At 47.7% G+C, this 26,761-nt stretch overlaps 2 protein-coding genes and 1 pseudogene across 12 annotated transcripts in view; 1 reads left to right on the forward strand and 2 right to left on the reverse strand.

Moving 5' to 3' along the window:
• The window catches only part of TESMIN (testis expressed metallothionein like protein), a 41,612-nt gene extending 34,842 nt beyond the window's left edge, over positions 1 to 6,770 (reverse strand). For 2 of the 6 annotated variants that reach the window (XM_024987163.2, XM_059882940.1), the window contains exons 1-2: positions 5,843 to 6,768; positions 4,715 to 5,227 (exon numbers count right to left, since the gene is read on the reverse strand). In XM_024987163.2, the coding sequence (XP_024842931.1) occupies positions 4,715 to 5,188 (474 nt within the window). In that variant the 5' untranslated portion in view covers positions 5,189 to 5,227; positions 5,843 to 6,768. Of the gene's footprint in view, positions 1 to 4,714; positions 5,228 to 5,842 lie in introns of all 6 variants that reach the window. The other 4 variants (XM_059882939.1, XM_024987164.2, XM_059882938.1 and 1 more) reach the window with 3 other exon arrangements.
• LOC100297506 (cytochrome c oxidase subunit VIIb pseudogene) lies at positions 10,131 to 10,594 on the forward strand (annotated as a pseudogene).
• The window catches only part of CPT1A (carnitine palmitoyltransferase 1A), a 60,572-nt gene continuing 45,282 nt past the window's right edge, over positions 11,472 to 26,761 (reverse strand). For 4 of the 6 annotated variants that reach the window (NM_001304989.2, XM_005227376.5, XM_059882804.1 and 1 more), the window contains 6 exons: positions 26,358 to 26,522; positions 19,198 to 19,332; positions 17,390 to 17,542; positions 15,793 to 15,906; positions 15,367 to 15,459; positions 11,472 to 13,586 (listed from right to left, as the gene is read on the reverse strand). In NM_001304989.2, the coding sequence (NP_001291918.1) occupies positions 13,500 to 13,586; positions 15,367 to 15,459; positions 15,793 to 15,906; positions 17,390 to 17,542; positions 19,198 to 19,332; positions 26,358 to 26,522 (747 nt within the window). In that variant the 3' untranslated portion in view covers positions 11,472 to 13,499. The other 2 variants (XM_059882802.1, XM_024987034.2) reach the window with 2 other exon arrangements.

The following is a 26,761-nucleotide window of genomic DNA, read 5'->3' on the forward strand; positions in this document are numbered from 1 at the left end:
TTCATGTTGATGTATGGCAAAACCAATACAATATTGTAAAGTAGTTAGCCCTCAATTAAAATAAATAAATTTATATTATAAATATATGATAATAGTATAATAAATATAAATATAATATATAAAGTATGTAATAAATATTATATAATATACTATATTAATATTAATTATATAATTCTAAATTATTATATAATTATATAAAATAATATAATTTTATTTTTATTAAATTATAAAATTTTTAAATTAAAATAATAAACTTTTAAATATATACATTATATATTATTATATATTATCTATAATATATAACTATTATATATTAAATATATATTATATATATGTTTGTTAGTTGAAGTCAGCTAGTTGACTATATATATAATATATATTATAGCATATATATTATATACTATAGATATAATATACATAATTATAATTATATATTTACATTATTTATATATTATATATATCATTATATAATTATATATATACATATATACATACAATTATATATTTATAATTTCTATATATAATTATATATATTTATGTTCACACATATAACATATATATAATTAATATATAATTTATATTATATAATAATTTATATTATAAATTATATAAATTTACATATAAATATATATAATTATAAACATATATAAATATATATTATGTATGATTATATATTATATATAATTATAAAGTTAAGATGTAATTTTATATATTGATTATATATAATATATATTATATAATATATATAATAAAATGTAATATATACTAATTTAATTATATTAATATATATTGTTATATTAATATATTATTATATATTTTTTAAGTGCTTCTTTAAAATGTGATATGTAAGGAGATCAGGAAATAGCAGTCAACCCACAATTTATATGGTCTCTCCCCCTCCTTAACCTCCACCTGCACAGACTGCCTGTTAGAGAGCACAGGTGAATTTTCCCAAAGGCCAGGAGGCAGATCATAAAGTCCTTCAAAGAAGATGGTGATTCTGAGGTAACATTCTGAAGACCTTCTGTAAAATCACAACAGAGACAACTATCTTTCCAAGTGTGGGTCTGACTCAGACTTGAAGATCATCTAAGTTAAAATCTGGGATCCAAACAATTAATTATTTTCATGGACTGGCAAATCCCCTAGCACAGCAGACTAGTATCTAGGTAGAAATTTTTTTTAAGATATAGGAAAGTTTAGCAATATTTCAAGTTATAACTTTTTTTAGACATTTCAAATTTTACAGAAATGTAGAATTTTTCAATTTTCTCTGCTTTCTGCTTTGGGGAATTTGTCATGTACATGTCATCAAAGTTTAGATTTTGGTTTTTAGGGAAGAATAATTTTATTTTTTAAATGATCAAGGCTTAGATTTAACTTGCTGCTGCTGCTGCTGCTAAGTTGCTTCAGTCGTGTCTGACTGTGTGTGACCCCAGAGATGGCAGCCCACCAGGCTCCCCTGTCCCTGGGATTCTCCAGGCAAGAACACTGGAGTGGGTTGCCATTTCCTTTTCCAATGCATCAAAGTGAAAAGTGAAAGTGAAGTCACTGAGTTGTGTCCGACTCCTAGTGACCCCATGGACTGCAGCCCACCAGGCTCCTCCATCCATTTGATTTGCCAGGCAAGAGTACTGGAGTGGGGTGCCCTTGCCTTCTCCAGATTTAACTTATTTCCCTGTAATTAACAGATACTTAATAGTAAATACATCAGTTCCTCAATCCCATGCAACTGATACTTGGACTACTTATAGTATAGTAAAACCCTATTTTTACAGAATAAACAGAGGTCAATATGTGGAAATGAATTTCTAGAAAAAGGAAATTAGCAACTGACCCTGAATATTTACTGAAAAATAATTCCATTCTGTTTAAATGATAAACATGTTTGTGCTAAATCTTTTTCATTTTATTAATAAATTTGGACTGTCAGAATCATGTGACTCAGATGGTAAAGAATCTGCCTTCAATGTGGGAGACCTGGGTTTGATGCCTGGGTTGGGAAGATCCCCTGGAGAAGGGCATGGCAACCCACTCCAGTATTTTTGCCTGGAGAATCCCATGGACAGAGGAGCCTGGTGGGCTACAGTCCAAGGGATGGCAAAGAGTCAGACATGACTGAGTGACTAACACTTGGAATTTGTCAATAAAATTAATAAAAAAAAAAAGAAATATCATCCAAGTAGTCCCTCCTTTATCTTGCTAAAGTTGAGTTACATTAAAAGAGAATTTACTATTTTAATGAGCTAATTCCCTTCCCGTTCTGGTGAACACTGAGTCCACTGGGCACAGGAAGGGAACTGCACTTGGACCAACAGGCAAAGGTGCTGGGACTTAAGTTTGGCCTGGTAGCAAGATGGAATGTCCGACACTTCAAGCCATCTCAAAAAGATTCCGAGAAAGACTTCTGCGCTGACTGAAGTCTGGAGGAACAAGATGTGCTCTCTGGTTTCTCCAGGCCTCAGCCTCTCTTCCCCAACTTTCCTGTGCACTAAGGAGCAGAAAACAGGAATCTAAGCTCCTGCTGCTACGGTTTACGATATACAAAGTCAGGTTCCAGCCATCTTAATACCAACTCAAAAATGTTCCACACAGGCTTAATTTATAACTTACTAAAATTAGTGGTTGAGTAATCTAATTTTCCAAACTAGATCCTTTTGGGGGGCCAGTACACATTTCCTTGGAAATCCTTTTCTTCCTTTAAAAATTGATTTTTTAGTTTCAGCAAAAATAAAACAGAAAATGGGAATTCCCTGGTGGTCCAGTGGTTAGGACTTTGTGCTTTCACCACCCAAAGCCCAGGTTCAAAGTAAATAAATAAGAACAAAGCAGAAAATTACTAGTGGTTATCCACAGCAAAATAGGGTAGCTGGCTGACAATTAGCATGAATTCATATAGACTCTGATTTATATTACATACACTTGAGGAACAGCTACTTACTAACAGAGGGAAGCTCTAACACCGTGATTTCACAGCTCACCAAACACAAGTACTAACTGTAAGTCCTACCTAGCAGCGAGTCCTAGCTGTGGAAAATTCTTAAAGAGATGGGAATACCAAACCACCTTACTTACCTGCCTCCTGAGAAATCTGTACGTAGGTCAAGAAGCAACAGAACTGGACATGGAACAAAAGACTGGTTCCAAATTGGGAAAGGAGTATGTCAAGGCTGTATATTGTCACCCTGCTTATTTAACTTATATGTTGTATCATGCTAGATGCTGGGCTGGATGAAGCACAAGCTGGGATCAAGACTGCCAGGAGAAATATCAATAACCTCAGATACAGAGATGACACTACCCTTATAGCAGAAAGCAAAGAACTAAAAAGCCTCTTGGTGAAAGTGAAAGAGGAGAGTGAAAGAGTTGGCTTAAAGCTCAACATTCAGAAAGCTAAGATCATGGCATTCAGTCCCGTCATTTCAAGGCAAATAGGTGGGGAAACAATGGAAACAGTGAGAGACTGTTGTTTTGGCTCCAAAATCACTGCAGATGGTGACTGCAGCCATGAAATCAAAAGACGTTTGCTCCTTGGAAGAAAAGCTATGACCAACCTAGACAGCATATTAAAAAGCAAAGACATTACTTTGCCAACAAAGGTCCATCTAGTCAAAGCCATAGTTTTTCCAGTAGTCATGTACAGATGTGAGAGTTGGACTATAAAGAAAGCTCAGTGCCGAAGAATTGATGGTTTTGAGCCATGGTGTTGGAGAAGACTCTTGAGAGTCCCTTGGACTGCAAGGAGATCCAACCAATCCATCCTATATTCATTGGAAGGACTGATGCTGAAACTCCCAATACTTTGGCCACCTGATGCGAAGAACTGACTCACTGGAAAAGACCCTGATGCTGGGAAATATTGAAGACCAGAGGAGAAGGGGATGACAACGGATGAGATGGTTGGATGACATCACCAACTTGATGGACATGAGTTTGAGCAAGCTCCAGGAGTTGGTGATGGACAGGGAAGCCTGGCATGATGCAGTTCATGGGATTGCAAAGAGCCAGACATGACTGACTGATCTATGAATTAGAACCCTTATAAATCTAAAGGGGAAAATATGTAAAAGGCCAGTGCATGAAAACTCACTGCACTTGTTTTCACAGACACTAGGGCTTCTTTCCTAAAGCTGCTTTTAAAACTTTGTAGGGACTTCCCTGGTGATCCAGTGGTTAGGACTCCCACTTCCATAGCAAGGGGCACAATTTGATCCCTGCCTGCAGAGCTAAAAAAAAAAAAAAATTCTAGTTGTTTCCCTTCTCTTTTGTTTTTTAATCCCTGCTGGGTCAGGCCATGTATTTTTTGTTTTTTAAATATTTATTTGGCTGCACGAGTTCTTAGTCGATGCACATGGTATCTTCAATCTTCCTTGCAGAATGTGGGATCTTGGAATCTTTAGTTGTGGCATGTGGGATCTAGTTCCCTGGCCAACGATTGAACCAAGGTCCCCTGGATTGAGAGTGTGAAGTCTTAGCCACTGGACCGCCAGGGAAGTCCCTGAGTCAGGCCAGATCTTACCTAGGGATGAAGGACCTAATTCACCATCAGCGAGGATGCTTGGCTGGCTGATGCATCTCGCTTCAGCAAGGGATGCGCCTTTTTGGGAATGGTGAGTCCAACAGTGATGCTACTGACACAGGAAAAATCGAGGTAAAAGTCCTCCCTCTCTATTGGGGAAGAGGAGCAGGGGGAGCTGTGCGATGCGGATCTTACTGGAATCACACGGACACCGGGGTGGGTGGCTCCGTCCCTGGCCCAGGCGCCCAGGGGCACGACGGCAGAGCTCCTGTGCGGGGTGAGCAGGGAGGACAGGAAGTGGACGTTGTAGGCCTGCGGCTGCGGGGCAGAGAGAACGGTGTCTTCCAGGGGGTTGAGCTCTGGGAGGTTCGGGTACTCCCCCAGGAGTCCCTCGTCTTCGTTCTCATCCACCAGCAGCTCCACTTTGACCTTGCTCTGGCAGTCCCCGCCGAGCGCGGGGTTGAACGCGTGCAGCAGGGGCTCTTTGGGATCCGCTGGGCCCAGGTACGCATCCTTGAAGACGTGAAAATCGTCTTCCTCGTGCTTTATCGCCACCGGAGTTTTCAGGGGAAGGTTTTCAGGAACAAACTGACTCTCGGCACTGAAGAGGTCTGTCACCATCTCGTCTTCGGGGCTGGACATGCTGCCCAGCAGAGGGGCGTCTTCCATGGCCACTGGGGGCGTCGAGGCCCGGGCATCGCCCCGCACCTGCAACGACGCGGCCCGGTCAGCGGCGGCCCCCAGAGGGCCCTGCAGCCATTCCGGGGGGCCCGCGGCTCCTAGGATCTGATGCGATCGCCCGCCACTCCCAGGGTCTGGTTTGGGGGTACCGCCGCCCCCGGAATCTGACCGGGGGCCCCGACGCCCCCAAGATCTGATTCGGAGGGCCCGCCGCTCCCAGGGGCTGACAAGGAAAGGGTCTTGCGGGATGACACGGGGAAGGGTCCCGCCGTTCCGGAGGGACCGACGGGGTCGCGGCCCGCCGCTCCCAGGGACTGGCCTGGGGGGTGCCACCGTCCCAGGCGAGGACGACCGGAGAAGGGCTCCCTGCTGGCCCGACGGGCTGACAGGAGCGGTGTCCCGTCGCTCTCAGAGGAATGACGGAGGCAGGGTCCCGCCGTTCCCCAAGGGGCTGACTTGGAGGTCCCGCCGTCCCCGACAGGGACGAAAGGAGAGGGGGGGTCCCTCCGCCCCCTCGAGGCTGACTCGGGGCCCACGGTCCCCCTCCCGTCTGCAAGCCCGAGGCCGGGCCCGGGACCGCGGGGAAAGCCGGCGTGTCAGGCGCTGGAGGGGTTCCCCGTCAGGTCTCCTCAGACGACGTACCTGGGCCCGCGGGAGCTGTCAGACCACCTAGCGCAAATGTGGGGGCGAGGCGGGGCCAGCCGTTGGGTTGGCCGTTGGGAGGAGGCGTGGCCAGGGGCAGGGCGGGGCTCGCGGCGATGGGCGTGGCAGGGGCGGAACACGTGGCCTAGGTGGTGAGAGGGTGGGACGCGTTGGGGGTGAGGTGTGAAGGCCGGGAGCGGAAGTGAGTGGGGCGGGGCCGATCAGTGGGAGGGAATAAGCCAGAACTGTGGAAGGGCACGTGGAGGGCTGGAGGGTGGTGTTGGGCTGGGGCCCGGGACCCGCCAGTTGAGGTAGACAGGGCGGGACACTACCGGGACCAGCAGCTCTTGGCTCAGGTGGGGAAACTGAGGCCAGTCCGAGGCAGTGACTTCAGACCCCTAGACTTCACCACATACGTTTCCGCCCGGCCACAGAACACCGCAAGTGGGTGGAAGGCCAGGGGTCCGCACAGGCAGGTAGGTTCCCAGCCCAGCGTGCACTTGAGGTCCGTGGTGCTGGAGCTCCAGATGAAGACTAGGCGTTCCTTGTCGACATAAGCGACCCAACGCTGATGATGTTCTGGGGAAGAGGGAGGTGGTCAAGACCTAGAACTAACACACACAACCACATTAACACAACGCAAACTTAGGGTGGGTGGTGAGCTAAACACACCTTCTTCATCAAGAAAGGAGGTGGGGAGGGGTGGGAGATGAGGAGAAAGGAGAGGGGGGGATATATGCAGAGAGTAACATGGAAACATACACGACCATATGTAAAATCAGCTCAGTTCAGTGGCTCAGTCATGTCCGACTCTTTGCGACCCCATGAATCGTGGCACGCCAGGCCTCCCTGTCCATCACCAACTCCCAGAGTTCGCTCAAACTCGTGTCCAAAGAGTCGGTAATGCCATCCAGCCATCTCATCCTCTGTCATCCCCTTCTCCTCCTGCCCCCTTCTCCTCCTGCCCCCAGTCCCTCCCAGCATCAGAGTCTTTTCCAATGAGTCAACTCTTCACATAAGGTGGCCAAAGTATTGGAGTTTCAGCTTTAGCATCATTCCTTCCAAAGAACAGCCAGGACTGATCTCCTTTAGGATGGACTGGTTGGATCTCCTTGCAGTCCAAGGGACTCTCAAGAGTCTTCTCCAGCACCACAGTTCAAAAGCATCAAATTCTTCGGCACTCAGCTTTCTTCACAGTCCAACTCTCACATCCATACATGACCACAGGAAAAACCATAGCCTTGACAAGACGGACCTTTGTTGGCAAAGTAATGTCTCTGCTTTTGAATATGCTATCTAGGTTGGTCATAACTTTCCTTCCAAGGAGTAAGCATCTTTTAATTTCATGGCTGCAGTCACCATCTGCAGTGATTTTGGAGCCCCCCAAAATAAAGTCTAACACTGTTTCCACTGTTTCCCCATCTATTTCCCAGGAAGTGATGGGACCGGATGCCATGATCTTTGTTTTCTGAATGTTGAGCTTTAAGCCAACTTTTTCACTCTCCTCTTTCACTTTCATCAACAAGCTTTTTAGTTCCTCTTCATTTTCTGCCAAAAGGGTGGTGTCATGTGCATATCTGAGGTTATTGATATTTCTCCTGGCAATCTTAATTATAGCTTGTGCTTCCTCCAGCCCAGCGTTTCTCATGATGTAATCAGCAAATAAGTTAAATAAGCAGGGTGACAATATACAGCCTTGACATACTCCTTTTCCTACTTGGAACCAGTCTGTTGTTGCATGTCCAGTTCTAACTGCTGCTTCTTGACCTGCATATAGGTTTCTCAAGAGGCAGGTCAGGTGGTCTGGTATTCCCATCTCTTTCAGAATTTTCCACAGTTTATTGTGATCCACACAGTCAAAGGCTTTGGCATAGTCAATAAAGCAGAAATTGATGTTTTTCTGGAACTCTCTTGCTTTTTCCATGATCCAGCGGATGTTGGCAATTTGATCTCTGGTTCCTCTGCCTTTTCTAAAACCAGCTTGAACATCTGGAAGTTCACGGTTCACGTATTGCTGAAGCCTGGCTTGGAGAATTTTCAGCATTACTTTACTAGTGTGTGAGATGAGTGCAGTTGTGCGGTAATTTGAGCATTCTTTGGCATTGCCTTTCTTTGGGACTGGAATGAAAACTGACCTTTTCCAGTCCTGTGGCTACTGCTGAGTTTTCCAAATTTGCTGGCATATTGAGTGCAGCACTTTCACAGCATCATCTTTCAGGATTTGAAATAGCTCCACTGGAATTCCATCACCTCCACTAGCTTTGTTTGTAGTGATGCTTTCTAAGGCCCATTTGACTTCACATTCCAGGATGTCTGGCTCTAGGTGAGTGATCACACCATCATGATTATCTTGGTCATGAAGATCTTTTTTGTACAGTTCTTCTGTGTATTCTTGCCACCTATTCTTAATATCTTCTGCTTCTGTTAGGTCCATACCATTTCTATCCTTTATCAAGCCCATCTTTGCATGAAATGTTCCCTGGTATCTCTAATTTTCTTGAAGAGATCTCTAGTCTTTCCCATTCTATTGTTTTCCTCTATTTCTTTGCATTGATTGCTGAGGAAGGCTTTCTTATCTTTCCTTGCTATTCTTTGGAACTCTGCATTCAAATGCAAATATCTTTCCTTTTCTCCTTTGCTTTTCGGTTCTCTTCTTTCCACAGCTATTTGTAAGGCCTCCTCAGACAGCCATTTTGCTTTTTTGCATTTCTTTTCCATGGGGATGGTCTTGATCCCTGTCTCCTGTACAATGTCAAGAACCTCATTCCATAGTTCATCAGGCACTCTATCTATCAGATCTAGTCCCTTAAATCTATTTCTCACTTCCACTGTATAATCATAAGGGATTTGATTTAGGTCATACCTGAATGGTCTAGTGGTTTTTCCTACTTTCTTCAATTTAAGTCTGAATTTGGCAATAAGGAGTTCATGGTCTGAGCCACAGTCAGCTCCTGGTCTTGTTTTTGTTGACTGTATAGAGCTTCTCATCTTTGGCTGCAAAGAATATAATCAATCTGATTTCGGTGTTGACCATCTGGTGATGTCCATGTGTAGAGTCTTCTGTGTTGTTGGAAGAGGGCGTTTGCTATGACCAGTGCATTTTTCTTGGCAAAACTCTATTAGCCTTTGCCCTGCTTCATTCCATACTCCAAGGTCAAATTTGCCTGTTACTCCAGGTGTTTCTTGACTTCCTACTTTTACATTCCAGTCCCCTATAATGAAAAGGACATCTTTTTTGGGTGTTAGTTCTAAAAGGTCTTGTAGGTCTTCATAGAACCGTTCAAATTCAGCTTCTTCAGCACTACTGGTTGGGGCATAGGCTTGGATTACTGTGATATTGAATGGTTTGCCTTGGAAACGAACAGAGATCATTCTGTCATTTTTGAGATTGCATCCAAGTACTGTATTTTGGACTCTTTTGTTGACCATGATGGCTACTCCATTTCTTCTAAGGGATTCCTGTCCACAATAGTAGATATAATGGTCATCTGAGTTAAATTCACCCATTCCAGTCCATTTTAGTTCACTGATTCCCAGAATGTCGACATTCACTCTTGCCATCTCCTGTTTGACCACTTCCAATTTGCCTTGATTCATGGACCTACGGAGAAGGCAATGGCACCCCACTCCAGTACTCTTGCCTGGAAAATACCATGGATGGAGGAGCCTGGAAGGCTGCAGTCCATGGGGTCGCTGAGGGTAGGACACGACTGAGTGACTTCACTTTCACTTTTCACTTTCATGCATTGGAGAAGGAAATGGCAACCCACTCCAGTGTTCTTGCCTGGAGAAAACCAGGGACGGGAGAGCCTGGTGGGCTGCTGTCTATGGGGTCACACAGAGTCGGACACGACTGAAGTGATTTAGCAGCTTAGCATGGATCTAACATTCCAGGTTCCTATGCAATATTGCTCTTTACAACATCGGACCTTGCTTCTATCACCAGTCACATCCACAACTGGGTACTGTTTTTGCTTTGGCTCCATCCCTTCATTCTTTCTGGAGTTATTTCTCCACTGATCTCCAGTAGCATATTGGGCACCTACCGACCTGGGGAGTTCCTCTTTCAGTGTCCTATCATTTTGCCTTTTCAAATAGCCAATGGGAATTTGCTGTAGGACTCAGGGAACTCAAACCAGGGCTGGGTAACAACCTAGTGGGGTGGGATAGGGAGGGATGTCCAAGTGGGAGGGGATGTGGGCAAACCGATGGCTGATTCATGTTGATGTCTGGCAGAATTGCGCTTTATACAATACCATGAAGCAATTATCCTTCAATTAAAAATAAATTTGTTTTTCAGGACTCTGCCAGGGAATTCCTCTGACGAGGAATTGCTACAGGCCAGCAGCTATGGTTGCCTCCCTCTTGTGTTCAACCTCAGGATGTTTCCCCTGGCCAAAAACGGACTAAGTCGTCTCAGGGTTCAAAGCATTCAGCAAGCAGTGGCAAGGCAGATCCACCAGAAGCGGGCACCTGGTTTCCATGACAAGTATGATAATACGCTGTATTAGCTAGTACAGGCCACTGTCTGTGTTGCTCTATGGGTATATATGGCAACACAAATCCGAATAGAGTGGAACCCGTCACCTCTTGGCAGAGTCACCCCAACGGAATGGAGAGAACAGTAATCACCCTAGCTGGTTTAATGCTGAATTGTTTCAAAATCAACTCATAATTGATGCCAAGTAAAAGTACTGTGTATCCATTAAAATATGGCATGTTTAAAGAAATAACATATACTTGAAACCTTCAAAAAAAGTGAGTAAATTTAAAAATAATAATAATATAAAAAAAGGTGAAAGCTTGTCCTTTAGGCCTCAGTTCTAAATCAGCATCCTTCACAAGCCAGGTATTCTCACCGCCCACCCACCCACACACACACACACACACATACACACACGTCTAGGAACCTTGAAGACCCTAGGGTTCTCTTGTTCTTGACTTCCTCCCACTGGGATATTTTTTTAACTGGAGTACATCTGCTTTCCAATGCTGTGTTAGTTTCTGCCGTACAGTGCGAGTGAGTCAGCTGCTTGTACACACACACATCCCCTTCCTCTTGGACCTCCCTCCCACCCCCACCCCACCTGCTCTAGGTCGTCAGAGCACCCAGCTGAGCTCCCTGCACTCTCCGGCAGGTTTTACACGTGGCAGTGCGCATGCCCATCCCAGTCTAATTCATCCTACCTCCCACCCCATGTCCACATGTCCCTTCTCTGCGTCTGTGTCTATTTCTGCACTGCAGGCAAGTTCGTCTGTACCATTTCCCATGACAGCCAGAACCTGGTGGGGTTCCCGCTGTATTCCCAGTGCCTAGAACAGAGCTTAGCATACAGGAGGTGCTTAAGAAGAGCCTTGGAGAAAATGGAAATTCACTGACTGAGCACCTACTCGCTATGTGTCAGCGCTGTTCCAGGCCCCGAGGCACGGGAGAAGATGGAAAACGAACACAGAGCGAAACCCACAGCCCTTCTTAGCAGTAGCCCTTCTCCAACAGAGGTGTGAACCTAGTGAGGTCCACTCTGCCCAACCTGAGGCCTTCTCTGCATATCTTGGCCGGTCACCTTTGTCCCAAGTGCCTGACCTTTAGCCTCCTTATCAGTATAACAAAAGAGACAGAAAGCAGTCCTGTGGTTAATGTTTTTATTAATGGTAACATTCATACTGCGTATCTAAGATTTACATCCAAAAGGGCACCTTATATTTACATGCAATGGCCAGTCCAACATAACAAATTCAGACCACAGCTCTGTTAAGACTATGGCTTGTTCCAAATTAAATTAAATACATGAATACTCTTAACTTCCTGCTTTCAACATGTACAGTACAAACCCAGTCTTCTTCCTTTTAAGGAATATAAAATTGCATTGATGACTGCATGGATTAGTGAAAATTACATTTGAAATATTTAAAACCTGAGAGACAAGCCCAAATAGGTTTGAGTGCTAACATGTCTGCTCTCGAATTCACCCGTGAATCATAATACAGACTGGTCAGTGGTCAACAGTGCATGATTTGGGGGCCCTGGCTTCAACTGGAAGCCACGCCTGGCTGAGTCGGGGGGCTCCCGTATCCCCCGATGCCCCCCTGACTACATACCACAGATGAACAGGATCTTTTGTTGCTATGGTGGTTAGATGTCCTTTTTTGCTTTTTTGTCTGTTCCCATTTCTGCTTGCTTTTAACAGAAAGAGTCTTTGGCCCATTTAGGGGGGGTTTACATCACAACATGTACACGAATAAAATATGCACGTGCCCTGTGGCCAGTGCCTTGCCCCTGCCCCATCGGTTCAGCCTCATCACCAAATCACTGGAGTACAGGACTCTTAGAGATATGAGCCCCACCAGAACAGAGTGCTCAGAAAAATAAATACATGATTTTAAAAATGGACAGCTAAGCCTGTCATGACAGCCCAGAGGCAGTGGGTCTATTTCACTCCATGATTCTTTCTTTTTGCATTAAATACTGAAGACGATGCAGCGCGTCATCACTTTTTGGTCAATCACTCTTTCGAGCAAGGCACACGCATCGGAAGGGTAGGCTGTGTTAAACTCAGCACCCGTCACCTGCGACATTCTAGGAGGTCGCCGAGATGACCCATCTCCCTCTGTCTCCCTGGAGACGGGAGTGGGTCTCCTCTCTCAGCAGGTGGGACGGCCAGCCCTGACTACCTGAGGTTCGCTCTTCTCAAGTTTGTTCCTTTCTCAGTGGCCACTGTCCTGTTATCCCTGCTGGCAGGCTGGGTAAGCAGGAATCCGGAAGCATCTACCATGTGTGTTATCCAGACACGCTATCTTCAACCATCACATGCCTTGCTCCCCATTTCTGACACGCGCCCACATCTTTTTTCGTAGCTTAACAATGAAGCTTGAGGAAGGCAGTCTGATGGAAGGGAATCCGGCTCACAGCTGCCCTTGTAAGGGGACTGGTCCCTCTGGGACATGGGGACATGACAGGAAAATCCCTACACAGGGATATCCACCCAGGAAATTGAGATGGGAGTGAGACACCCACAATTCCACCCAAAGACTTAAAATAAATCTCTTGCGTGGCCTCCCTTATGCTCAGGGCCTTCTGTTTTAAGGCACCGGGTTTTGAAGACTTCAAACACGGAGAGGCAAAAGCAGATGACCGGACTAGACAGTGAGAGTGACCACAGACAGAACAGATTCCAAATCACAAAGCTTGTCTCGGTTAGTGCGCTGCATGTGCGTCGGCTATTAACTGCTAATATCTGCAACTTAAAAGAGGCTTTTCTCTTGGAAGGAAACAAATGTTTACACTGCTCTGATAAAATTAAGTGCCCGTAAGTACCAGGTGTCCAGTGGCAGCCAAGGAAGCGTGCCGGTCTGGTTCCAGCGAGTATGAAGCCACAACCCCACTCATTCCAAAAATCGCTTGTCCCTTAAGGAATGTAAGGTGATGGGAAGACTTTAGGGGGGACTTCATCCAATGTCCCCCAGGTTAGGAGCTGCTTAGAAGGAGTAGGGTTATACTTCACGGCGTGGAGCCTGCTGTCCTAGAAAAGCAAAAACACCAAACCTTCGCTGGAAGGAAACAAATTTTCATCCTGAAATACAGTCAGGACACAGAGCTATTTTTCATTTGGTTTTTCATCAGAAGAACTTCTTTTCCTTCCCAGAAGTGCTAAGAGATTTACTTTTTGGAATTGGGGCTGAACCCGAACAAACTGATGATGTCGGTCATTGCTTCTCTCAGGTTCTTCCCGAAGCGATGCGAATCCTTTCATTTAAAAACAAACAAACAAAAAGAAACTTTATAACGTGGGATTTTTCACATTTTAAACCTTTTCACTTGTAATCTGACTCAAAGAACTAACATTCTTTTTTGCCAGTTCTCTAAGCTTTGACTCAGTGAATCATTAAGTTACAGAGTCTGATGAGATGTTAAGGGTTCATAACGATAACAGCTTACAAAAAAAAAAAAAAGATAACAGCTTACGTGTTTGTGTGGCTGTGTTTGTTTTTCTTTTCCACACAGAGCAAATATAAGTGCCCCCTTCCCAGGATGGGAAGTTCTATGCCTCTGCTAATTGTCACACACCTTTTGAAGTTTCCATTAGCTTCCAACACCTTATCTTTCATAGTGAAACAGCTTTAGTAGTTATTTTTAAAATTTAATTCTTATTTTATATTGGAGTACAGTTGTTTTATAATATTGTGTTAACTTCAAGTGCACAGCAAAGTGATTCAGTTATACATACATATATATCCATTCTTCTCCAGATTCTTTTCTATAGGGGTTATTATAAAGTACTGAGTAGAGTTCCCTGTGCTATACAGTAGGTCCTTCTTGACTACCTATTTTATATACAATAGTGTGTATCTGTTAATCCCAAACCCCTAATTTATCCTTCCCCACTCCCTTCCCCCTTTGGTAACCATAAATTTGTTTTCTATGTCTGTGAGTCTACTTCTGTTTTTTAAATAAGTCCATTTGTATCGTTTTATTTCTACATATAACCAGTAACCATATGATATTTGCCTTTCTCTGACTTACTTCATCCGGGACGGTAATCTCTAGGTACATCCATGTCGCTGCAAGTGGCATTATCTCATTATTTTTATGGTTGAGTGATTGTCTAGTGTATGTACGTATGTGTGTGTGTGTGTGTGTGTGTGTGTGTGTATGTATATCACCTCTTTATCCATTCATCAGTTGATAAACATTCAGGTTGCTTCCATGTCTTGGCTACTATAGACAGTGCTGCTATGAGCACTGGGATGCCTGGTACCTTTTTTCCCTAATGTCAATGCATTACATAAAACACAATAAGCGAGTGAATTCCGAATGTCTCTGTTAAAGGTGATCCTGGTGCTGACTGCCAGGCGACGTACAACGTGGGAAGGTGAGAATATAAGTACGGATTAAATGCGCCGTGCTAGGAAGGAGGTCACGGGTTCCACTTGGAGATCACCGCAGACCGCTGCTGCATGACGTGTGTGAGTTACTTAGCTCATGCACACAGATCTCAAGTCTGTCCTTCAACGCTTCGTGCAAGGAAGTGACTTTGCTAAGTCACTTCAGTCGTGTCTGACTCTGCGACCCCATGGACTGTGGCCCGCCAGGCTCCTCTGTCCATGGGATTCTCCAGGCAAGAACACTGGAGTGGGTTGCCATTTCCTTCTCCAGGGGATCTTCCCCACCCGGAGATCTAACCAACGCCTCTTAGGTCTCCTGCATTGGCAGGCGGCTTCCTTACCACTAGCCCCACTGTAGGAAGCCAAGCATTCAATGTTACAGAGTCTAAAAGTTGTGGCAGCACTCCAACTTAGGAAGGTTTGAAACCACAGCTACCAGCAAAGATGAAGACTTTCAACCAAATACGATGAATCCCTTTAAAACTATTAAAATCCTTGTTTTGAAAACATCCCAACCAAGGAAGAATGCATAACTGAATTGAAATTTTCTGTTAAATCAGGGATGTGCCCCCCACCCAAATCCCTTCGAAAGAAAATAGTACAAATACTCCATCCTGGGAAGGGGGGACTTTTGTACTTACCGTCTCAGGACAGGAGAACTTGGAGGATATGTGGAAATTGATGAGGTCCTCACCGACGAGAATGTACGACACCCCATAGCCGTCATCAGCAACCTATAGAAAAGCACATTCAAACTGAACTTGGGGGGAATTCCTTGGCGGCCCAGTGCTTAGGGCTTCGCACCTCCACTGCAGGGGACATGGGTTCAATCCCTGGTCGGGGAACTAAGATCCCACATACCATGTGGCATGGTGAGAGAATGAATCAACAGAACCGTGGAAATGAGGCCACGGGAAAAGGGGATTTCGAACCTTTAATGAGAATGCCATTCATACTGGCACGAATAGCCAGTAGGAGCACCTTCAGGGCGGGGTGCTTAGAGCTGAGACAGGCCCGTCCTGCCCCGGCGCTTGCTGCTCTGTGAACTCAGACGCCCGGCCACTTACCGGCCCGAAGCCCCCTCCGCACGACACGTAGTCTGGATTCCTATCCAAATTGAACAGTTCCACCTGCTGTGGAGGGGTCTGGCTGGTGGATAATCTCCAAGGCTCAGCTAAGACCTGGGGAGTTAAACAAGGTGACGTTCTAATGACACTTCCCAGCTCCATCCTCTTCTGTCCCCAAGGAGCCCAGGAGATGAGGAAAGGCTTGCTTGGTGTTTGGACTGTTTCAGACACCAGAAGGCTATGTCCCTGGGGGCCTTGCTGGCTCTGGGGGCAGGGGTTCTTCGGAGAGGGATGGAGCAGGTGAGGATACCCAGACTAGAGAGGCAAACACTGGCTGACGGGTCTTGGGCAGAAAAGGTGGCGGATACACGGAGTAAGATTTGGAAGGGAGCAGCTGTGTGCTGAGCAGACTGGTATCAGCTCTCCTAAGCTGAGGGTCAAACTTCCAGGAATTTTCCAAGGTGCCTGTTAAACACAGCCACCGTTAAAAAGTTACATTTTATAAACATAAAAGTAAAACAACTATATTAAAAATGAAAGAAGTAAATACTCAAGAGCTCAAGACTTCCCTGGCTATGCAGTCCCTGGGCTCCCACTGCAGGAAGCACAGGTTTCAATTCCTGGTCAGAGCACTAGATCCCACATGCTCTGCAGGGTGGTCAAAAAAAAAAAAAACACAACCACCTCAGAGCTCCTCAGTTCAGTTGATCAGTCGTGTCCGACTCTGCAACTCCATGAATAGCAGCATGCCAGACCTTCCTGTCTACCAGCTCCTGAGCTTACTCAAACTCATGTCCATTGAATTGGTGATGCCATCCAACCATCTCATCCTCTGTTGTCCCCTTCTCCTCCTGCCTTCAATCATTCTCAGCATCAGGGTCTTTTCAAATGAGTCAGTTCTTTGCATCAGGCGGCCAAAGTACTGGAGTTTCAGCTTTAGCATCAATCTTTCAGAGCACATCACTTGATAGTTATTTTAGTACAAGCATGGTTTTTCCAGTAGTCATGTATGGATGTGAGAGTTAGACCATAAGACTTTGCACTGAAGAATTGATGCTTTTGAACTGTGGTGTTGGAGAAGACTCTTGAGAGTCCCCTGGACTGCAAGGAGATTAAACCAGTCAATCCTAAAGGAAATCAACCCTGAATATTCATTGAAAGGACTGATGCTGAAGCTCTAATACTTTGGCCACCTAGTGTGAAAAGCTGACTCAATCAATGAAGGAAACCCTGATGCTGGGGAAAATTGAGGGCAGGAGGAGAAGGGGTCAACAGAGGATGAGATGGTTGGACGGCATCACCGACTCAATGGACATGAGTTTGAGCAAATTCTAGGAGACAGTGGAGGACAGAGGAGCCTGGTGTGCTGCAGTCCATGGGGTTGCAAGGAGTCTGACATAACTTGGCGACTAAACAACAATGGCATCCCCGGGGTTGAAGAAATGTGGCTCAGATTTTCCAGCGTGAGGACGGCTGAGCCCTGGAACCCATCTGTTAGACCAGTTCTGACTGGCAAAGCTGTACTAAATTTTGTCCTCAGATTGACTAAGTTTGGTTTAGCCAAGAAAGCCGAGTGGGCTGCACAGAAGGGCCTCACCTCCTTCAGGAAAGGGGAGTCGACCGCGAGGTACTTGGACACCACGTAGAGGCAGAAGAGGTGGCGGTCGATCCCCGCACCGGTCATCGCCAGGCGGTACAGAAGCTGATGCTTCTCAGACGCGATCCTGAACAACTTGAGCTTCTGTTCAACCTGAAATAACAAAGGACAGGCAGTTTCAAGTCGTGCAGCACCGTCTGAGCTCCGAGATGAGGGTCACGGGCGCTTCTCGCCAGCAGTCCAACAGAGCGCTGAGACAGCAGGTCACTGGTGGGGCGGGCAGGGGGTCTGGGTGGTCTTTGGCTGGTTACCAAGGCAACCTGACCAGAAACGCCACTGGCCGGCTGCCCCTGCCCCAGATTCCTGCTGCGAGGCTGTGGAGGGGACAGGTTGTGGAGAGACAGTTTGGGGATCCTGTGTGCTGCCCACTGGGCGTCATTTCACCTTTCACACAAATGAGGCCGCTAAGTAGGTAGGAAAGCGCCAGCCTCCGCGTCTCATCATGTGGAATGACGCCCCCTTCCTCTGAGGGGGCTGCGACATTCCTGCGGGCCCTTAAGTAACCCTCCCGGGTGGTCCGTCAGCTCGGCTAAACAGCGCTTCTGGGGCCTACAAGTCCGACCCACAAAGGCCGCTCCAGGTTCTTTAGGACCCTGCTGGTCAATCTCAGTACGAGGAGACACAAGCCCTTCCATGGACGTGGAGGCTGGTCCACTCCAGACCCGGCCCTCAGGCTGCTCTGAAGGCAGTGACAGATCAGAGCCATCTGTGATGAGATCTGCCGAGCGTCTCCCCTCGGAACCGACAGCCTTTCCAGGAATGAGCTCCCCAGAGCGGAGCAAAACCCCGGGCTGTGTCCCCTCGGGAGTCAGCAGACCCGGACAGGATGGGCCTCAGCCCCTCACTGGGTGTGTGGTCAGCAGTTTGCCGGATTCAGCTAAGTCTCTGTTCCTTTATCTATCAAAAACGAACTGATAATGCTTCACGAGCCACCACTAGGACTGTCAAAGGCAGTGCACGGAAAACCCAGGGCCCCGAGCCTGCTCAGGGGGCTTCAGTGTGGGCGGTGGGCTTCAGGAACCCCGGGCAGAAGGTGTCTGTGTGGGACTTCCCTGGCGGTCTAGTGGTTGAGAATCCACGCTCCCAATGCAGGAGTTGTGGGTTCAATCCCTGGTCAGAGAACTAAGATCTCACGTGCCGTATGCGCCAACAAAAAACAGTAATAATAATGATAATAATAAAATAAGAAGGCGCCCATGGACGGTCACCATTTTCTCAGCCTGACACCAACTGCCAGCACTGTCCTGCCTCACCGCCCTCCCATTCCTGTGTTCACCAGCTGTGCACCGCTCTGATTTAAAGACTCTGAGGGGGGCCCTCCCTGGGGGTCCAGTGGCTATGAGTTTCCCATGCAGGGAGCCCAGGTTTGATCCCCAGTCTGGGAAGTAGATCCCACATGCCACAACTAAAGATCCCGCGTGACTCAACTAAGACCCGGAGCAGCCAAATAATAAATAAATAAATAGTAAAAGACTCCTATGAAGTGTAACCTCACTTGTAGAAGTGAGGTTACAGAATAACAGGATGGATGCACACACGAACCGTTGTGTCTGTCTAGATGGCTGCCTTTTAATACTCTCTGTCCTCCCGAGACGGGTGGAGGGAAAGAGGGAGATGCGGACTCGCTGGAGAAGTACGCGTGGGACTGCGATTTAATCAGGGAAGCCTGCGTGTCCACCTCGGGTGTCGTCCTCGGAACAGCAGAGACGGCCCCTCGGGGGCTGTTCTGCCGGCCGGGCGGAACCTACCGTCTGTGTGGGGTCTACCATGGCCAGCACGAAGCTGCACGACTCAGCGGTGCAGGAACGCACGGTCTCCGTTCTGCCCTCTCGGAACAGCCGGGTCATGGAGGCCTCGTAGGTGAGGGAAAATTTACCCATGTCCTGGGAAAGGAAAAATATTTTAACACAAGGCCGGTCGTGTTGACAAAGACATAAGAGGGGAACGGTTCAAGTCAGCCGGGAAAAGCAGACATCATCGTCAGAGGCGGCTTTTAGTCACTGTCAGTTTTTACACGGGCTTATGCAGCAGGCAGGTGGGAACGTCACTAGCTTTGACAGGGGCGGGAGGGTCCAGGTTTCCGTGTCCAGATGCAACTGGTGCCATGACCCGGCATCCGGATCTCACACACCTGCCCGAGTGCAGACGTGGTTTTAGGAAGAATACGGTACAGGACCGGGAACTGCATGCAGGAGCTGGGAATTACTTAACTCCGGGTCAGGAAGGTCCTCCTCCGAGGGGGCGGGAAGCAGGTGGGTGGTCAGTGCCTAGAGCACAGGGAGCCCCCCACCCCGGCCATTAGACAAGAGGGAGAGAAAGCAGGAGGGAACAGCTGTGTGGGGCTGGCAGTCGCTGAGGGGAGCAGACAGGGGGTCTTTTTAGAACATTCACTTTCTTGGTGAAATAAGGAAGTTCACCTCCTAAGAGAGAGAGGATGGAGGGGAGGTGCTGGGAGTCAGCAAAGGGGTGTGAAACAGGCTCTGGGGGTGTAGAGAGTGGGTGGTCTGGGACCACCGAAGTCAGGGCTCATCAGTTAAGAAAGATGAGCTGAGGTTTGGGGGGATTTTCTTGGGTTGTGTCAGCTTCTCAGTGCAGCATCAAAGCAGGCAGACACTGGACTGACCCAGGGGTGTGTCTGCTGTGCTTGGGGCTCTGGGGCAGAGGTCAGGGTGATAGCGACAGGCTGCGGAATCTAAGCCTGAGAGGCAAAAGGGGAGGCGAGATAGAGGGGTAGAGGGCAGGGCAGGCTGGAGACTGCGATGAGGAATGCTGGTGTCAGGGGCCAGAGGGGAGACGGGATGACGGGAACAGCTGGGTGACGTGCGGACAGTTCCTCAAGGGCCCGAGACAGAGGCGGCCGGGCATGACGAGGACAGGCACCGGTCCACGGGAGCTCGGGGCGGCCCCCCGCCCGTGCTGCGGGCGGAAACCACCTGCAAAGCCCCAGCTCCAAGACGACCAGGTTCCCCGTGGGGACGGGAAAGTGCTGAGCAGCAGACTGTGGACCCAGGTTATTTCTGACGGGACAACGTCCCTCTGGGCATTTGGGTCCTGGTGGCCCCAGGGTGACAGGGGACACCTGAAATAGGCCGATACTGTTCATTCAGGAGCTGGCAAGGCTGAACTTCTGGTGTGCAGTCCAGACCTGTGAGCAGCCCGGCCGGGTGGGCTCTTTACCCCCAAGGCTGGTTGGCTGACTTAACATTGGCTGTCCCTACCACCCTGTGTGGTCACGGAGGAAGCCAGCTGGCCATGGGTTCTCAGTGCCATCCCAGCCTCCGGTGGGCATCCCCAGCACCCAGCACAAAGACCCGCCAGCTCATAATCTACTCATCCTTTAACACACTGGCTATTACATTTCCCTTGGATGGGGTCTGAGAGGCTCTAACCCCTCAACTGGCCTACAGAGCCGAACTAAGGTCATTTTGCCAAAAATGCCTTTCAGAGAATTACCTATAGAAGGGGAGCTTACTACGGGGGGGCTTTCTCACTGTCTTATCATAAAGCACTGGGGAGCCTGGAAGGAAGGAGGGGATGAGGAAAAAGTATAAAAGGGCTATTTTAGTCATTTAATACAGGTTAACTTGGGGTATATGATGCAATGATTTATTTGAAGTCAACTTTGCAATATCAAACTTTAACCATGTAAGTGGTCAGTACAATCATGCATTACATCCACAGTTTTTTAATGACCATCTAAAAACCTCACGGCCGATGCACTGAATATTAGTGTACTCAGACCTCAAGCCGGGTTATGGCTACACTCACTTAACCTGCTACGACCAGCCACTACCTCACCATCGGGAGAGCGGCCATCACCAAAACATCTCCAGTGTCTAACCAGCAGGACCAAAAGACAAAGTCTATAAAGATATTAACACACACGGTGTGAGAACACAAACTTTTTGCACACTTGGATTGCTGCCCTGGAGCTAACTGTTGGGGTTGGTGGCATTTGGGGGGATCTTTCACCTCTGTTTTCCAAGTGAGAAATAAATACGACCCCAAAACAGGAAGCCAATTAGCTATAGCCTAGAATTATGACTACGGCCCAAGGTCTTCATTAAATCAATTCCTCAATATGTATTTACTGATGCCTCCCCCATGGCGGCTATCATGATCCCGGCACTGGGATGCGGTGGCAAAGGAGACAGATCACATCCCTGCCCATCTCCAACATTCTAGTGGGAGAGAGAAAGGATGAACACATACCTGACGTTGTGAGAAACAGGTGTAATGCACAGAAATAACGCACGGTCAGGGAAGAGTGTGATGGGGAGGAGGGTCATTTATTTGTTTTTAATTTTTTTTAGTTTTTGGCTGTGCTGCACAGAATGTGGGATCTTACTTCCCAGACCAGGGCTCAAACCCGAGCCCCTTGCATTGGAAGTACAGTCTTAATCACTGCATCACCAGGGAAATCCCTGTAGGGCTCTTTTAAATAGGAGATCTAAGCAACCCCTGGAGAAGGCAATGGCACCCCACTCCAGTACTCTTGCCTGGAAAATCCCATGGATGGAGGAGCCTGGTAGGCTGCAGTCCATGGAGTCGCGAAGAGTCGGACATGACTGAGCGACTTCCCTTTCGCTTCTTACTTTCCTGCATTGGAGAAGGAAATGGCAACCCACTCCAGTGTTCTTGCCTGGAGAATCCCAGGGACAGGGGAGCCTGGTGGGCTACCGTCTATGGGGTCGCACAGAGTTGGACACGACTGAAGTGACTTAGCAGCAGCAGCAGCAGCAAGCAACCCTACCTTGATCTGGGAGGTAGTGAGGACTTCCCTGGCAGTCCAGAAGTTAAGACTCAGTGCTTCCAATGCAGGGCATGTGGGTTCTATCCCTGGTCAGAGAACTAAGATCCCATATGATGCAATGCCAAAAAACTATTTTTAAAAATCTGGGAGTTATTAATTGCCAGTGCAGAGCAAGTGCAAAGGTCCTGTGGTAGAAATGAGCCCAGCACATTCAAAAGCAGCAAAAGGAGGGAACAGGCCCAGAGCAGCACTGGAGATCAGCATAAGCACCAGATCAAGGGTGACTAACCTTGGGGATGTGTGAACCTGGATGGAAAATATGCATAGTTTTTTAATTTCACAAAGCAAATTAAACCACAAAGTGAAATACAGCATTTAGAAGCACAGGCAGCAAATCTCAGGAGTTATGAGCAGTGCCTGTGATGCTGAATAGAAAAAAAATCATAGCAATTTTCACATCAAAGTATGGTGGCTCAGTGGTAAAGAGTCTGCCTGCACTGTGGCAGACCTGGGTTCGATCCTGCGTTGGGAAGATCCCCTGGAGGAGGGCATGGCAACCCACTCCAGTTTGTTGCCTGGAGAGTCCCCATGGACAGAGGAGCCTGGAGGGCTACAGTCCACGGGGTCACAAGGAGTCAGACACGACTGAGCGACTAAGCACACAGCATGTGGTTATTGCAGATACCCCAAAATAGCATCTAAGCTTATCACTGCTTCAAAGTTAAAGGCACTTATCAGACCTGCTGCTTCAAAGTCAGTGCATGAACAATTACAAAGGGCTTCCCTGGTGGCTCAATGGTAAAGAATCCACCTGCCAATGCAGGAGACAAGGGTTTGATCCCTGATCCAGGAAGATCCCACATGCCACGGAGCAACTAAGCCCGTGCATCACAACTCCTGAGCTTGTGCTCTAGAGCTTGGGAACCACAACGACTGCACCCACGTGCCACAGCTACTGAAGCCCCCATGCCCTAGAGGCCGTGCTACGCAAGAGAAGCCGCCGCGATGAGAAGCCAGCGTACTGCAACTAGAGCAGCCCCTGCTCGCCACAACCAGAGAAAAGCCCAAGGAGCAAAGAAGACTCAGCAAGGCCAAAAATAATAAAAGAAATACATTGTATCCAAAAAAGAATCACATCTACAGTACCACAAAAGGACGCTTACTATTTGACACCTGCATGTTAATTAACTGGTTACTTTTGTAACCCTGCGTATTTCATTTTATGCTTTCTAAACATTATTCAGAGAAGGGATCCCCAAGGCTTTCTCCAACTGCCCAAGGGGTCCAGGGCACAAAGAAGGTTAGGTGGTTGGAGCAGAACTCCCCCCCGCAGGGCCACCCAAAATATCTGGATTTGTGCAGGAGCCCCCGTGAGGCCCTCCAGCCCAGAGCTGGGCAGAGACGGGTCTGACTGTGAGTGCCACAGCAAAGTCTGTTCCTAACAGAGCTGGCCTTCCAACAGGCGTGCAGGAAAGAACTTCTGAATGGAGGAATCTGCTTTAAACTATTCATAGACTTCGGTCAATCATTTTTAATAGACTGAGTGCCACATGACGAATTGGTAGAGGGGTGAGGGGCCAAGAATGAAATTCTGGCTGTTTCTAGCCAGAGTGCAGAGAGTAAATATAACTGCTTGGGTTATTAAAACAAATCATCAGTGTCAAATAAACTGTTACGTGATTCCACGCAACTATTCTGGCACCAAAACTATACTGTGCTAATCACTATAAGCTTCTGATTTCTATATTTTCAGCTTTGAAAGAGTAAGTCTCTACCTCACCCTGCCCCATCTCCACCTCACAACCTTTCCTTTTCAAAATATTACCAGTTATTCTCAAACGTTAGCCCTCCACTTGAACTTGGAAGGTAGACCAGCCCAGCCCTTCTCCTAAAGTCTTCTGCGGACCTCTGACGACGTTCACAGTGCCTGTGTGAACCGGGGACATTCATCTCGAAGGTGCTGAGCCTTTCTGTCCAAAATCACAGCCTTCCCTCCCTCTCCGAGGGCCCATTCCTTCTCCTAGGCTCTGGGTCTTTTTCCCAAAGGTCCTGACTGCTTTATAAATAGAGGCTTGGGGAATCCCAGGGTTTTGCTTCTAGTCTGTATCACATTTTCCTACCGTGTTTGCTGCTTGACTATCACAGCTATAAGACAAAGATGCTTGTCTTTGCGTAATTCTGCACCAGACCTCCTTACTGAGCATGCTTCCCAACCACAGAAGCTTTCCCACCCACTCCATCTTCTGAGCAGATGTGCGAATATTTCTTCTGCCCAGTGGTCCTGTCAGCTGCCCTCATGCCCTTTAATGCAAAGACATTCAAGAACAGCCCCTGGAGGTCATGTCATCCTTCCTGCTTTAATGGGGCTGCCTCCACACTCCACTTTTGAGGAAGACCCCGTCTGCGGGCACACGATGTGATTTACTGTGTGAAGGAGATAGCCCCTATGCTACGAGTTGGGATGCTCCATTATGAATGCCTCGTCAGCATCTGTCAAAATGACTGGCTTCTTCTCTGAGCTAGTAACATGATTAAGTCTATTACTGGATTTACTGATACCAAACCATCCTCCGGCCGCTGGCGTTAGCTATTGCTGGCTGCGGTATCTTCCCTGTACTGGTTGATGCTATTTGCTATTACCTTATTTAGATTTTTTGCATTTGCATTTGTGAGCAAAACTGGTCCGTGGCCGTCTTTTTTCGTGCATCCATCAGCTGTATTAGAGTCGATTTGAAGCACAGTTGTGGCCCATCAGTTGTCATTTATCTGATACTAACACTGCCTCTGTGAAGAAGGCTGAGCACCGAAGAATTGATGCTTTTGAACTGTGGTGCTGGAGAAGACTCTTGAGAGTCACTTGGACTGCAAGGAGATCCAACCTGTCCATTCTAAAGGAGATTAATCCTGGGTGTTCTTTGGAAGGAATGATGCTAAAGCTGAAACTCCACTACTTTGGCCACCTCATGCAAAGAGTTGACTCATTGGAAAAGACTCTGATGCTGGGAGGGATTGGGGGCAGGAGGAAAAGGGGACAACAGAGGATGAGATGGCTGGATGGCATCACTGACTCGATGGACGTGAGTCTGAGTGAACTCCGGGAGTTGGTGATGGACAGGGAGGCCTGGCGTGCTGCGATTCATGGGGTCGCAAAGAGTCGGACACGACTGAGCGACTGAACTGAACTGAACACTGCCTCTTGTGCTGGTCTGCATGTGTTTATCTTCCTGACCCGAATTATAGAGGAGTCGAAGCTACAGGCTGCCCCCGGGACCCATGCCCGACTCCAGTATCCCCTTGGCCGCTGGTCAGCTCACCTCTTGGAGTGAACCCCGATTTTCTCAACCAGTAAAGCGGGCCAACTACACAGACCTGCTGGTGAGGAGACCGTGAGAGCTATGTGTGGAGCCCTGAGGCCAGTGCCTGGCACAAGCAGACCTCACACAGGAGACCGTGAGAGCTATGTGTGTGGAGCGCTGAGGCCAGTGCCCGGCACAAGCAGACCTCACACAGGAGACCATGAGAGCTATGTGTGTGGAGCGCTGAGGCCAGTGCCCGGCACAGGCAGACCTCACACACGGAGCCGCTGTCCAGGGGTGCTGCCCTGCACCTGTGTTCAAGCCTCAAGCTCTGAAGACAGAATTCTCCATTAAAGCCAGGACACACCTTGACCCAATGCCACCAGGACTTCCACTGCCCCTGGAAACCAGGGCCACCCTTTCAGCGTGGAATGCTCCCTCCAATGGAAAAGAGCCTCACTGAGGTCCTCCAGGGCCCTGGCAACACCACAAGCTTCTGTGTGTACAGGGACCCCACCCATCCCAGAATGCCTCCCGTGGGGCTGCTGTATCCCCTCCTATGGAAGAGCATGTCAAGGGTCAGAGACCTCCAGTTGCCTGCCCTAAGTAGTTCTGCTTTCCCAAATCCCAGGATTGGGAGCTTACACGTCTAATTCCTGCTTTGTAGAATGAGGAGATCTCACTTGCCTTCCGCCCCCTACATTCTGCCTCTCCTCCCGTGTGAACCAGGAGCCCACGGCTGTCCAGGCACGACTAGCTCCCATGACGGGTTCTCCCCTACGCGCTGGGCGGGCAGCCTTGGGCCTGTGTTCAAGCCCCCAGGAGTGCTCAGGACAAAAGGCCCAGCTGGGTGTCTCACCTTGTAATGAGCCAGCTGGAGCGAGAGCTGTACGAAGGCGTCCGGGCTGGTTTTACATTTCTTAATCAGCCCTTTACCGAAAGTGCGGAATGGGAAGGAGTGGAAATCCACGTCGTTGGCCAGGAGGTTGGCACTGCTCAGCGAAGTCTCAATGACCTCCTGACACTTGGGGAAAAAGGAGAAAAGGCTTCACTTAATGGGAGGGGAAGTTCTGACACAAACTGAAGAAAACACAAGCTGACTTTCAGCACAGCTAACACACAGACTTGTTGCTTAGAAATACATACATCACGTTTACTTGGATTTTTCCAATCTTTCTAACCTAAGAGTTGCAGTAAGTTGGTAACGTGGCACTGCCCCTCACCCCCCAAACAGCAATGGGGTGGCCCACACAGGAGGAACGC

Source organism: Bos taurus, chromosome 29, assembly GCF_002263795.3.
Source record: "Bos taurus isolate L1 Dominette 01449 registration number 42190680 breed Hereford chromosome 29, ARS-UCD2.0, whole genome shotgun sequence".
Taxonomy (NCBI): domain Eukaryota; kingdom Metazoa; phylum Chordata; class Mammalia; order Artiodactyla; family Bovidae; genus Bos; species Bos taurus.